General features: G+C 35.4%; 1 protein-coding gene across 1 annotated transcript in view; it reads right to left on the bottom strand.

Annotated features, from left to right (window-relative positions):
• CD2AP (CD2-associated protein) overlaps positions 1-15630 on the bottom strand; it is a 165150-nt gene that overhangs the window by 60230 nt on the left and 89290 nt on the right. The window contains exons 6-8 of the mRNA XM_011986877.1: positions 3604-3791; positions 1280-1358; positions 768-862 (exon numbers count right to left, since the gene is read on the bottom strand). Of these exons, the coding sequence (XP_011842267.1) occupies positions 768-862; positions 1280-1358; positions 3604-3791 (362 nt within the window). The remainder of the gene's footprint in view (positions 1-767; positions 863-1279; positions 1359-3603; positions 3792-15630) is intronic.

Here is a 15630-nt window from a genome sequence, read left to right as displayed (position 1 = left end):
AGCTCACACCTGTAATCTCAGCACTCTGGGAGGCCAAAGCGAAAGGAATACTTGAGCTCAAGAGTTCGAGACCAGCCTGGACAACATAGCAAGACTCCATCTCTACTTTAAAAAGGTGTGTGTGGGCAGGGGAATTTCAAAAATTATTCTACAGGGTTATAGCAAAAACCAAATATTTGTAATTTTCCCATAATATAGTTAATATAGGATTCTGCCCACACAAAAGTACTACTGGGTTTTCTCTTTATTTTGCATTAGGATTTATTCCAAGTTATAAAATCACTTCAATTTTTAAAATGGTGACATCATTTTCCAGAATATAAAGAGTTTCAGAACCATTTCCATACTGACGGACATTTAGCTTGTTTCCCTATTTTTCTTCTTCTGTTTATATTACAAACAACAATCCAAACGGTAGATAGGAGAAAAAATAGAATGAAGTGGAAGAGAAGAAAGAATAAAAATCTGGGAAGTTGAGGTTAATTTAAAAAAAAAAAAAGTAATTACTTAAAAAAAAAAACAAAGCAAGTATGATGGTTAACAATAATTCCCAATATATAAATTATAACAAATATAGTCAATAAAAGTTGGCTCAAAAAGAGAATGTTCTGAGCACTTATCACGTGCCAAGTTTTCAGGACTTAGAAACAAGACAAAGTCCCAGCTCTTCTAGATTCCAGGGTGAATATAAGAACATTCTAGGGTGAATGTATAACTTCTGAAAAATATTTCTATAAATAATTCACTGAAAAACAGAAATATCTTACCTTACTTATCAAATGGATTATCTCCCCCTCTTTAAAAGTAAGTTCATCTTCATTAGTACCTTCATAGGCAAATAATGTTCTACAATATTCTTTAGCTGAAATAAAGAATGTAAATAATGTGGCTCACACAAATGGATTCATTCAACAAATACTTATTTATTAAGCCTCTATCTTGTGTAAAGTATACTAAAAGTTATTAAAGATGAATTTAGTAATCTATCTTTAAATTTTAAAATACTTATAGTCAATACCATATGTTAAGTAACAACTTCATCAATCATTCATTCAAATATTTACTAAGTGTTTGTGATGTTCCAGACACAGATTCAACTACAAGGAGATACATCCATCAACCAACAAAGTACATCAAAATCCTTGACCTCGTGGTGCTTACATCTAATAGAATTTGCTATTCTAATAAAGCAGTGTAACAAATGCTTCCAACAAGTCTCATGACACATTTGAGTATGTTTCTACTATTCCCAATATGAAAGTTTTATTCAAATACATACCTTTAATTTTACCTTCGCTATCTGTTTTTGTTATCTCCATACTCTGCGTTTTGGATCCCAGTGACGGCAGGATTAAGGGCTAGAATAGAAAAAAAAATGGCATAAACTATTTTAAGATAGAATAAAGATAATACTGTTAAAAAAAGTTTCCATTTACAGTTGCCCAGCTTTCCCTAATGGTCCTTATAGCTAAGATAGTAATGTGACTGAAAAATCAGCAATGAAACAGGTAAAGGTCTCCAAAGTTCTTTAAATCATAGCTCAGAGCTAAGATTCCTTATCTAAAAGATAATAATCTCTGATGCCCATAGTATATTAATGAGATTTAATTTTAGAATCTCTAAATAAGAGGCTAGACACCGGTGGTTCATGCCTGAATCCCAACACTTAGGGAGGCCAAGGCAGGAGAACTGCTTGAAACCAGGAGTTCAAGGTTGTAAGTGAGTTATGATTATACCACTGCATTCCAGCCTGGATGACAAGGTGAGACCCTATCTTTACAAAATATAATAAATCAAATACAATAAATAAGAACAACAGCACTTGAAAAGTTAAATCCCTGGGCTAAACACTTTGTATAAATAGTGCATATAGGACTAACAGCCTCATAACTATCTGCATTAAGTGGGCACTATTTATACAATAATATAAATTTATATAAGTAATCTGTCCATAGTAAAAGGAATTTAGCCGCAGAGCCCAGGTTTTAACCCAGAACTAAACCTTAAACTGAAAGAGGAGAAAAAAAATTATTTATACTTCATTGCTGTCTGAATGTAAATGATTCAGGTACTCTTATGTTCCTCATAACTACAGTCTACTAGACATTTGTCCACTGTAATTTGTAAAGGACTAAGTCCTTTACCACCTTATACTAGTGTTTCCTTAAGTTCTCTACCCAGAAACAACAGTACATTTAACCTTAGATGTCAATACTTAAAAATCTGAACACACTGCTAACTTACCTACCTACCACTGTGTTTTCTGTTTATCTTCTAAGATACTTAACTTTAGTTTTCCCCAACTCTAACCACCATATTTTCCAATCTGGTGTACCTACAAACACAGCAAATGTGCTCCCTACTTTATCAATTCCTGGATCAGTGATCAAAGCAAGCCTGACAAGACCATTATATAGGGTAACCCTGAGACTACAGTCACTAATAACAACTCTTGAGTAGTGGACATTATCAAGGATGATTAAAAGATAATGTGATCATTAATCAATAAAGTTATTCAATATAATCACAAGCTTTAGAATTGGAAGGAGCACAAGATCATCTAATTTCTATCACAATGCAAGAATTGCTTGTCCAACATTCCTAGCTGTTATATAGCTATAGAGCACCACCCCAAAAACCATGAGAATTCCAAACTTTACCTTTAAAACCAAGAATCAATTTGACCCCATAATCCTAATGCCAGATAGTCTCAGAGCTAGGAATGTGTAGGATAGAAAGTGGAAGTTCTCTTTTCTGAACCCAACTCTTCACTGTTTCATAAGAAAATAGGTAGCAAGTTAGGAAAGGAAAAAAAAAGTTGAAAGCACCTATCTTAGGAGGAAACTTCATAGTATCTCAATAACCAAAACACAGTCTTTAAATGAGATGTAGCTACACGAATCAAATAAATACTGTAACACTTTAAATTCTTCAGAATTAAAGAGATAGGACAGAAGGAACTGTGAAAAAATGCTCTACAGACTGTAGCTATTTTACCACCAAAATAACAGCTTAAGGTTTTATTTTAAACCCTCTTTTTAGTTCTTATAATTTATGGTTCATTTACTTTGTTTCATTTCACAATGCCAGCAAAATGCTAATGAAATAAAATTCTCCACACATTCAAAGAAGGTTAGTAAATTTAACAAATGTTGACAATCTAGAGGAAATTTAAGTAATGCCAAAATATAAAGTAATTTAATACTTTCTAAATCCATTTTAAAACAGTCCATTTTAGGTCTAATTCAAATTAAATATATATTTATTATATACAAAACTAAATTTATATATGGTAGCTTTTAAAAGGCAAAAAAAACTTTCTAATTTTTATTTACACTGTGATAACTAAAAACCCTAAAGCTTCTACTAAGTGTGTTAAATTTACCAAGAAATAAGCATTCTAATTTTATTAGATTCAACCATGAATATCAATCATTGTAAATATGGAGACAAAATTTCTCACAGTCTCCTCATTCATAACCAAATTATTAGTGATCTCAAAAAAAAAGAAATCAAACAGAGTTACAAACTGACTTTTACATTTTAAAAATGCTTAATGAGAGAATGAGTGGAGTTAATCTAACTTAAGTCCATCATTACCACCTTTTCTGGTTTTTTCTCTTCTGTTTCACTACTGGATGTTCTTGTCCGAAGTTTCACAGAGCCTTCTTTAAAAATGTCTCCAAATCCAATTCCTCGAATTTTCTTTGGCTGTGTAATTGATCCAGGTGCAGTTTCACTCCCATTTCCCGGAGAAGGTAAAGGTGAAGTAGGCCCACCCAAAACGGTTTCTGAAACAATAATTTGTTTTTGAAGAATGACACCTCGAATCACAAAACGTTTCCCATCCTGTCATGTCTACATTCTATATGCCTTCTAATAAAACACAGTAAAATTTAAAAAAACAAAAACAAAAAAAACCCCAATGATTCAGTACTGAAATATCCAGAAGAGCAAGATGCAATTCATGCAGTTTACACATACTTTTTTATTGTGCAAAATAATAATAATTTTAGGTAAATTTAATTAAAATTAAGAAATCCTAATTAGGAAATCATGTCATACGAGGTCCTTAAAAACAGCATGTCAATGTATAGCTTTTGGCCAAAGATGATACAATGTGAGACAAACAATAAAGAGATAAGATTATTTTTTAAAGCTATATGATCCAATCCAATCAAAGTTAGCATGAGTTTCTGAATATAAAAACTGGGAATGTTTATTTTAAAAAGGTCAATAGTTCATAACCTGTTCTTTTAGTTCAGAGACTAGGTAACAGGTCTAATTTTAAAGCATTCAATGGAAACTATTACTATATAATACAAAATTGTTAAGTTTAATATTATATGGGTAAGAACGTTTTTACATTCTTGCTCAGCAACAAGGGTTCTTATGTATAGGCTCAGTAAGTCCATGAACAACCCTATGGAAAACTGTGTGGTTATTTTTATGTACATTTTTCTGGGTAAAACAGGTACAGCTTTCATGAGATCCTCAAAGAGCCTTATAATCTAAGTAAGAAACAAAGTTCTAGAGTAAAAATCCAGAAACACTGAAGACTGAGGGTATAGGGTAAGGAAAAATATGTGGTGACAGTTCACTGAACTGAGGTAGTCTGTTGAAAAATAACAGAACAACAGGGACAATAAAAATAGTAGTTACCGTTTATTCAGAGCTAATTCTGTACCAGGCACTTGGCTAAGCACTGCATATGAATTATCTCATTTTTATAAGCCCACATGAGCTTCTTAACATTAAGCACTATTACTTCTCATTTTACAAATAAATAAACTTGGACAAAGGGATATTAATGACTTTCCCAGGGACCTACAGGTAGTAACAAAGTCAATTTTTGAAGTGAATTCTAGATGACCCCAAAACCACAGTCTTAAACAATTCAGTATAATGGCTCAGACCACAAAGTCTCCAATCAAATGTGAGAATATCTTTCTGCATCGATCGAAATGACCATTTTACAGGTGGTTTGCCAAAACAAGTTATTAACTTAAAAAATATAATGCTAACAAGTATAGTCATCTACCCTAACCATTTTCAATATTATCCTAAGTCACATAGAAGACTGAAGTGGAGAAGATAGTTTCGTAACATATTTTTAAAATTCAACCTCATTGAGAGAATGTTTACAATCAATAAAATGAACCTGTTTTAAATACACATTTCAGTAATATTTGACAAATGTCGCACCATGTAAACACAGCAAGATACAGAACAATTCGTCACACAACACTCGCACACCATCATAGTCAATCCTTCCCCCAAGCCTCAAGAAACCTCTGAACTTCACTGTCACTATACATTTGCCCTTTTTCAAATAAATTATAATCATATAGTACATAAGCTTTTTACATCTACTTCTTTGGCTACACAGAACACATGAGATTCATCCATGCTGTTGCATGTATCCACACTTCATTCCTTCTTATTGCTGATTAGTATCCCATTGTACAGATATGCTACTATGTATCTACCATTAAGAATGTAGCTCCAGGTTTTTCACAGATGAGCTTTATAAAATTTAGAAAACTCTCTTCTATTCTACTATGTAGCGTTTTCATCATTAAGAACTGAATATGTAAATTCTCTTTCTGCATCTAGTGAAATGACCATATGGTTGTTCCCCTGTAAACTGTTAACACTGTGAATTATATAAACTTTTTAAACCAGCCTTGCATGGATGGAACAGACCCCATTAGTATCATGATGTACTAACCTTTACATATTTTGCTGAGTTTGACGTAACCTTTACATATTTTGCTGAATTTGATGGAATACTTCAAAGATTTCTGTGTCTGTGTTCATGAGAGATAATAATATGTAGTTCCTTTTTTTCAAATTACTTCATGAGGTTTTGATATCAAGGTCATACAGACCTAAGAAATCTGAAAGAATCTGTGTAAGATCAAATGCTTGATAGCACCAGTGAAAATCACCTTGGCTAGAAATTTTCCTTATGTGAAGATTTTTTTATATTAAATACAATTTATTTCACATAGATTATTTAGAATTTCTATTTCTTCTATGTCTGCTCTGGTTAATTATGCTTTTACAAGGGTTTGCATATCTCATCTAAGTTGTCAAATTTATGAGCATATTTCTGTATTACACTTTTAATTGTCAGGTCTGTGATATCCCTTCACATCTGAAAATAGTAATTTTTGTTTTTCTCTTTTCTCTTTGATCGGTCTTGTTAGGGTATTACCAATTTTTTTTTTTTTTTAATCATTTCACAACACTCAACTTTTGAACTTGATTTTCTTGTCTGTTGGTCTGTTTTTTATTTCAGAACTGCTCTTACTTCCTTTCTTCTAATCATTTCAGGTTTAATTTGCTCTCCCTTTTCTTGTTTAAGGTATCTCTTCTATTATTCAAGCATTTAAAGCTATAAATTTCCCTACAGATGTTGCTTTACCTGCATTCCACAAATTCTGATATGTTGTGTTTCACTTTCATTTACATCAAAAACTGTTCTAACGTCCCTTATAATTTCTTCTTTAATTCGTAGGTTATTTACAAGTGTTGTTCAAGTATCTGAGAATTTCCCAAATATCTTGGTGTTTCACAAATAATTCCACTGTGGTCACAAAACCTGTACCGTTCAATGCCAATCCTTTTAAATTTGATGAGACTTGTCTGATGCCCCAACATAGGGTCTATCTCATGCATATTCCAAGTAAACTTCAAAAGTGTACTTCAAAAAGTACTTTCAAAAGTACTTCAGAAAGTACTCTGTTGTTGAACTATTCTGTAAACGTCATTTGGGTCCACTTAATTAAGAATGTTATTCAGTTCAAGTCTTCTAAATATGAATTTTGCTCATTTTTTTGTTCATTAGTTCTATCAATTATTGAGAGATACATGTTTAAATCTTTTCACTCTTTTCATGGATTTATCTATTTCTTTCAGTTCTGGAAGTCTGTATCTCATGTACTTTGAAGTTCTATTGTCGAGTTATATATTTAGAATTGCTATTAATTTTTATGAATTAGCTCCATCACTATAAAAATATCCTTTTTATTCCGTGGTAATATTTTCTTTCCTGAAATATACTTTGATATTAATATAGTCATTCTAAATTTATTATGCTTTGCACAGAACATCTTTTTCTATCCTTCTTTTAACATGTCAGTGAATTTTTGTATCATCCAGGCTGACAATTTTGGTCTTTCAATTGAAGTTTTTGGACCATTTACATTTAACATAACCACTGATGTAGTTATGTTTAAATCCATTATCTTGCTATTTGTTTTCTTCTATTTACCCAATTGATATTTCTTCCTTTTTTCTCATTTCCAGTCTTTCTTCTCAAAAAAAGCATTTCTTAGTATTCCATTTTACTATTAACTTATTAGCTATACCTCTGCTACAGTCTGAATGTATGTGTCCCTCTAAAATTCATTATGTTAGAACCTAAGACCCAATATGGTAGTATTAGGAGGTGATTAGACCATGAGGCTCGAGCGAGTGAGATCACCCCTCTCCCTCTTCTGCCAGGGGAAGACACGGCATTCATCCCCTTTGGAGAACACAGAAACAAGGCACTATCTTCAAAGCAGAGACCAGGCAGGCCCCATCAGACACTGAACCTGCTAGTGCCTAGATGAGGGGACTTCTCAAACTCCAGAACTGTGAGAAAGAGTTTTTGTTTTTAACAAATTACCCAGTCTTGGGCATTATGTTACAGCAGCATGAACTAAGACAACTTCAATGTGTTGTTTTCTGAAGTGCTGCTCTAGGCTTTAAAACCTAATTGCCCCTCAGTACCCATTGGAGATTGTCTTGTGATTTATACAGCTTCTGAAGATAATCTGCAGAATTCTTACCTCATTTATTTGATGTGGCTTTTCTCCTGTGGTCCCTTCTAAGGTTTTTGCTTTGTTGCTTGCATTCAGCACATGATTACAATCTGCCAAGCTTTGTTTATACTCTTGCATTTGTGGGTTTATAACTTGCATCAAATTTGGAAAATTTTTAGCATTATTCCTTCAAACATTTTTTCATCCACCCTCTCTTCTCCCCTTCTGAGACTCCAGCTACACATATGAGATCATTTAAAATTATCCCAGGCAGGTGCAGTGGCTCACGCCTCTAATCCCAGCACTTTGGGAGGCTGAGACAAGTGGATCACTTGAGGTCAGGAGTTAGAGACCAACTTGGCCAACATAGTGAAACCCCATCTCTACCAAAAAATAGAAAAATTAGTCAGGCGTGGCAGCACACACCTGTAGTCCCAGCTGCTCGGGAGGCTGAGGTGGGAGAATCACTTGAACCCAGGAGGCGGAGGTTGCAGTGAGTGGAGATCACTCCAGTAGAAACTGCACCACTGCACTCCAGCCTTGGCAACAGAGTGAGACTCTGTCTCAAAAATAAAAATATCCCAAGTTGCTAGAGTTTTTGAAGTTTTAGTCTTTTCGCTCTTTCCACTTCATTTTGCATATATTCTATTGTCACATTTTCAAGTTCAATGATCTTTTCCTCTACATTGTCTAGTCTTCTGTTAAAATTTCACAGGAAGAAATTCACTTCAGATGTGTTTTTCATCTCTAGTAGTTCCATTTTGTCCTTTTAAATCCCATCTCTGGTGGTTCCACTTAGCTCTTTTTATGTCTTCTACTTACTACTCATTATATTAACATTTTCCATTACAATCTTGAGCATATTAGGCATTTCTATTATAGTTATTTTAATATCTACTAATTCCATCATTTCTGGGTCTCTTTCTACCAACTAGTTTTTCCTCCAGATTATGGGTCACATGTTCCTGCCTTTTGGTTTTTTTCTTTTTCTTTTTTCTTTCTTTTTTTCTTTTTTTGAGATGGCATCTCGTTCTGTCATCCAGGCTAGAGTGCAATGGCACGATCTCGGCTCACTGCAACTTCCACCTCCTGGGTTCAAGCAAGTCTCCTGCCTCAGCCTCCCGGGTAGCTGGGATTACAGATGCCCGCCACCACACCTGGCTAATTTTTTGTATTTTTAGTAGAGACAGGGTTTCACCATTTTGGCCACACTGATCTTGAACTCCTGACCTCAGGGGATCTGCCCGCCTCGGCCTCCCAAAGCGCTGGGATTACAGGCATGAGATGTTGTTGAATGCTAAATTTTATAGTAATCATTTACAACAGTAATTTCCAATCAGGGTGGATTCTGCCTCCCAAGAGACGTGAGGCAATAACTGGAGACATGTTTGGTTATTACAATGGCGGAGTGTTACTGACATCTAGTGAGTAGAAATCAGGAATGCTTCTTAACATCCTGTATGTACCAGAGAGCCCCTGAAAATAAATAAGTTATCCAGCCCAAAACATCATCAGTGAAAAGGTTGAGAAGTTCTACTTTAAAGACTGCTGGCAAATTTTTAATTTTTTTTTCCGGCAAACAGGTAAGTTATTTGCACATTAGTGTGAAGCTTTTTTAGGGTAGCATTAGAGCAACCTCCATTCTAAGGCTAATTTAGCCCCACTTTACTTCTCTACTGAATTGCCCACGTAGTCAATAAAATCTCTGAAATCTAGAGAGAAAGAACTCAATTCTTGGCCTTGTATAAGCATACCGGAAATTGCTCATACTAACCCCTAGTAATTGCTCTTTCTTCACAAGTTGCTCATGTTCAGTCTCTGGGGTTTCACTGTACGCATTCACAGATTGGTGCTCAGCTAAACCCTCAAATCAACACCCAAGAACAGTTCTGGTGCTCTCTCTACATACAGCTCTCACTTCAGGTGTTCAGCAATACAAAATTCTAACTGCCTTTGTTTCCCTGGATTTTGATCAATCCTCAACAAAACCATAGCCTTCTGCTGTGGTTAGGTCCCCTTTCCTCGTAATGCAGTTCAGAAATCAGCTCCTGGCAGAAACCTAGGACAATGGTAGAGCTCTCCTTCCCCCTTGTTTTTTCTCCTTTTCTCAGGAATACCAGTTCTGTGCAGTCTACTTTTTAGAAAAATTTGCTTCCTATATTTTCTCCAATTCTCGATCTTGTACAGTGGAAAAGTGAATTCCACACTGTCTTGCTCCCGCACTGCCAGAAGTGTATTCTATATAGTTTAATATATACCTCCAATAACCAGCCTGTTGGACAAAGCAATATTCTGGTACAGATTAGCACATGAGGTGCATATCTAAAAGGCATTCTTAAAATGAAACTATCCCTGGTATTAATAAATCATATATTGATAGAGACAACTTTAGGGGATTATTCTAAGGTACAATTTCCAGAGTTTATTTGATTAAGGCCATAAAACAAACAAAACAAAAAAAAAACAAAAAAAAAGGCAGGGAAGGGGGTTTGGATTTAGTGACTGTAACCTTTATTAGAGTTATTAAAATATATATCATTAAAATAGATGGCTAGATATCAAAAATATCCAGTTCTAATGGATAGGCTATTTTTGGCTAAATGAAAAACACTAAATTTTACTACCACGTTGGCTATTAAATCAATGGTTGCAAGGCAGCATGATGTAGTGGTAAAGTATATGAACTCTAGGGTCACATCTTCTCGATTCATATCTTGCCCCTTCCATTATATTTGCCCAATTTCTTCACCTGTAAAATGGGGAACTTCACAGGATTGCTATGAGAAGTAAACTAATTTATTCCTGTAAAGTTCTTTAAACAGTGACCAGCTCAGTGTCTATTATTTTTTAAAAGTTTAAAAGATGTATCACTGTGAACCATAAGTAAGTGAGAGCATTGATCACAAAGAAGCAGCAAAATATAAAAGGGAAAACAGCCACTGGAAAGAAGAAAGGGGATAAGGAGAAAGGAAAAAGGAGGAGGAAAAAGGGCATGCAGGAGGTGCCATGATGAGACAAAACAATAACCTTATCTATATGGTACTCGTAACATTTTAATACCCATATACTTTACCCATCCGATTGTCCTTGAATTGCTATGTTTGAAGAAAAACATCTGCATTTTATGTGTATTGCTATCAGTCATAAAACAAACAGCACATCTGTCTATTGAGCCTAAACCCTCCCTCCTCCTTCCTCATTAAATCTCTATAGCAGAAGCTACTTGATGGCTTGTATCTTCATAGAAAGTGACTTAAAAGAATTGCAAAATGCAATTACTTGTTTGGAGAAAAACAAAAACAAGAAACCACATGCGAACTGAACTGAAAGCTAAAAAAAAAAAATAGAAACTTGATGAAAATGAAAAGCATTTAATAGAATCAATCCAAGTTTACCATTAAAGTCATCATTCACCATTATTCTCAAGGATTTTGCAAGTCGATCATGCAGGTGTGGGTGTGGGTGTTTTAACTGGACTTAAAATCAATCAATATTGCATAGTTCCTAAAAAGTACACATAGAAAGAATGTCTGGCTGTTAACAATAACTCAGAAAGATCCATAATGTACTACCAGTCAAGGCATCAAAACTCCAGAACAAGTTTCCTTGCAAAGTTGCTCACCAGGAGGAGTATAAGGTGAATACTAATACATGAGTACAGACCTCAAAGTAAACTGTGTAACACCTTGACTCCTAGTGACTAGGCTGCAGACCAACAAATTTCTATCTACTATCTTTGGCACACGAAGTATACAACCATTTCCCCAGAATCCTGTGTCCCATTAGAAACGAGCACTTTCTTCTACTCCAGAACCTGAATAATCAAATAAAACTTCAGCTCACTCCTCCTAGGAGAACAAATTTTTTTCTACGTGTAAGAGACTAGAACTCTTGAAGAACAATCCATCAGGGTTTCTTAAATGTTTTGTGTGATGCATCCATCTAGTTGCCCAGTAAAGCCTAGAGGGATAAATGGCACAAACATTTAAGAATCCCTGCTGGAACCCCTTCATCTCCTCAAAATTCTGGCCTCACCACTTAGCAACTTATTCATAACATTACTCCTTTTCTATAGAAGACATCAAAAGTCAGAAATATCTTCCTCAGCTTCCTACCATTAAGCTTACTAACTCTGATCTATCTCCAATAAATTGAGACTAATCATAATAGCCATAATGTGAAACCCATTTCCTCCACTTTCTGGATAAATCCTATTGTGCTGTAACTACACTTCTTCTGAGTTTCCATCTTCAACTGTTCCCCTTCTACTTGTCAGCCATTAGGATATCAAGATGATCAACACTTTTCCTTTTTAAGAAAAAGAACAAAAACATTCTTGAAAATATGTTGCCATCAACTGCTGCAACTGCCTTATACTTACTCTCTCCACTGCCTACCCTCCTTTCTTCTTCAATTCGGCTTCTGCCCTAATTACCTCACAACTGCTGTTGTTTAGGTCCTTCATGATCTCTTTTACTTCACCTCCCAAGTAGTATCTGACACTACTGGCCCTGCCTCCCTGAATAACTCTCCTCCCTTGACTGACTACCACACATTCATAGGTTTCTTTCTGGCTCTCTCCTTCTGTGCTTTCTAGGTCTTCTTTTCAGTTAATCTTCCTCAGTCCATGTCTTAAATGTTATTACACAGGATTGCATCCCAGGGTCTTTAGTGTTTTTTCACTCTGTATATTCTCTCTAGGTCATCTAATCTAAACCCATCTTTTTTTTTTTTTTTTTTTTTTTTTTTAGGTGGAGTCTTGCTCTGTTGCCCAGGCTGGAGTGCAGTGGCGTGATCTTGGCTCACTGCAACCTCCGCCTCTTGGGTTCAACTCCTGCCTCAGCCTCCCAAGTAGCTGTGATTACAAGTGCACGCCACCACACCTAGCTAATTCTTTTGTATTTTTTAGTAGAGACAGGGTTTCACCATGTGGGCCAGGCTGGTCTCGAACTCCTGACCTCGTGATCCACCCACCTCGGTCTCCCAAAGGGCTGGGACTGCAGGCGTGAGCCACCATGCCTGGCCTACCCATCATTTCTTACACCACCTAAAGTACTATCAAGTCCCAGTTTTGCACAGACACCGGAATTTTTCTAAGGATTCAGATCAATAGACAACTGACTACCAAATATCTTTCATTTGGATGCTCTCACGTCCCTACAAGTCTCAAATTTAACATCTCCAAAAGTGAATAGCCAACATGGTAGTAAAAGTTGGTAATTTTCAATGATTCAAAAATAATTAACCTACCAATTAGGACTGCCTATTTTCAATAATTAGGCATCGATTTTAATGATACATCATCATCTCCCAATAACTTATCTCTGAAAATGACATCTCCACCTTACAAAGCCAAAAACTTGGTAGCAGTTGGCTCCTCTTTTTTGGTCATCCCGTAAATAACATTATCACTAGGTCCTGTTCTTCGTGCTATCACTTATATAACTCCTATTCTACACAAGTCTCTCCATTCCCATAGCACTGCTCTAGTTTAAGCTAATTCTACCTCATTATCAAAACATTCTCAACTGGTGTTAGCAGACCAGTCTCTTCTCCAGTCTACTCTCCACATTGCAATTCCCCCTCCATACTGCAACCAATTTATCTGAAAAACAATCTCATCATTTCACTCTACGGCTTCTCTGTGATTTGATTAACATTTTTGTAATGTTTTCTTACGCCTGACCCAATAACTTCTCCAGGCTCAATATTCACCACATCTAATTATATACTCTATAATGCCTCTGAATTAAATCTCTTTCAGGATCTTGCGAATGCTATGATTTTCTTCACCCTCTGCCACAAACTTGCTTAGAAATTTCCTAGCCATTGTGGGATCTCAATCTATGACTTCTTCTAGGGTGCATTCCTTCACAGCCTGCCAAGTCTGGACTAGCCTTCTTATATACATTTATTGCACCCTTTCCTGTAACAAACACTTCTCCTGCTAAATTACAATCACTTTTTAAAACCATCTTTTCTTTCCCAGTGGAACAAAAGCTTCAAACATGAGGGGAAATAACACCTATGTTGCTGATCACTGTACTCCCAGGACCTTGTACAATATACTCAACAAAAGGCACTCAATAAATTGAATGAATAAATATATGAATACTGAATTAACTAAACAGTTGTATTTATATTTAGAATTTCCCTTTACCAGATTTGACTTTTAAATTTTAGATTTTGCAATACACTGCCTTCATAAGAAATGCTAGTATACCCATATATTACTACTCATAACACTCAAAGAGCTGACAGTACATGAAAAGATAGTTCTACAAGCATATCTAAAAGAAAATTAGGTGAAGATGGCAGCAAACAAATGGACTACAATAGTGAAAAACCACCAAATTTCCATAATCTCACATGTTAAATAGCACAGTAAAGCTTAAAACAAAAACAAAACAAAACAAAGCAAAACAAAAAACTGGGAAATCATAAAAACCAAACTCTAATGATGATTTTACCACTCAGTAAATAATCTCAGGAGTTTCCATTTCTTGACCCTTAAAATGGGAGTGACATTAATCCTCTTAAGAGGATTTATTCCACTATAAAGACATAAGCATGCATATGTTTATAGCAGCACTATTTACAATAGCAAAGTCATGGAACCAACCCAAATGCTCATCAATAATAGGCTGGATAAAGAAAATGTGGTACATACACACTGTGGAATACTATTCAGCCATAAAAAGGAATGAGATCATATCCTCCACAGGAACACGGATGAAGCTGGAAGCCATCATTCTCAGCAAACTAACACAGGAACAGAAAACCAAACACTGCATGTTTTCACTCATAAGCGGGAGTGGAACAATGAGAATACATAGACACAGGGAGGGAAACACACACCAGGACCTGTTGAGGGGTGAGGAGCTGGGGAAGGGAACTCAGAGGACGGGTCGATAGGTGCAGCAAACCACCATGGCACACTTATACCTATGTAACAAATCTGCATGTCCTGCATATATATCCCAGAACTTAAAGCAAAAAAAAAAGGGAAGAGGATTTCACTTGACAAAAGTGTTTGAAAAGTTCTATATATACCACAAAATACTAGTCTTTGTTTCACTGAGTGTCAACATATCAGACACCATTATAGACAATGAGTAAACAAATATAAATAAAAATATATATGTTCTAATGAGCAGGTAGACAGACAGTAAGTTTAATAAGCAATAGCAACAAATTCTTCTCTGAAACATTAAAAAAAAAAAGAGAAAGAGAATTAAAAAGTAGAACTGTTTTATACAGAGCTGTCAGTAAGGGCCTCAATGATAAGGCGATTTCTGAGAGAATCCTGAATCAGACAAGTAGCCATCAGGACATCTTGAAGAAGAGCATTCCACACAAAGGTACACAACAAGCACAAAGGCTGTGAGAGAGGAATGTTCCTAACATCCTTAAGAAACCTAAGGTGACCAACGTAAACAAAGGGGAAAGTTAAATAAGAGATGAGGTAAGAAAGGTGGAGGGAGGGATATGGGGATGCCAGATCATAGAGGGATTTGTAGCCATTTTAAAAGATGTTGGCTTTTAGCCATTTTAAAAGATGTTGGCTTTTAGTCTAAGTGAAATGTAAAGCAACTGGAGGGTGATCACTACTGGCTACCAGACTATTCAGTAAGTAGGTAATGGCATATAGGCTATGGTAATTATACAGCAAAAGACAACTTATACCAGGATAGCGGCAGTGAAGGTGGTAAAAAGAAAATAGATTCTAAACATTTTTTGACAAAATCTGTTAATGAATCATGGTAGGGTGCAAGGTTAAAAAAAAGAGTACAAGAGAAAACTAAGAATTTTGGCC

The sequence above is a fragment of the Mandrillus leucophaeus genome, unplaced genomic scaffold, assembly GCF_000951045.1.
Source record: "Mandrillus leucophaeus isolate KB7577 unplaced genomic scaffold, Mleu.le_1.0 Scaffold3, whole genome shotgun sequence".
Classification (NCBI taxonomy): Eukaryota; Metazoa; Chordata; class Mammalia; order Primates; family Cercopithecidae; genus Mandrillus; species Mandrillus leucophaeus.
The sequence above is the reverse complement of the archived record's forward strand: the minus strand, read 5'-3'. Positions and strand labels throughout refer to the sequence as shown.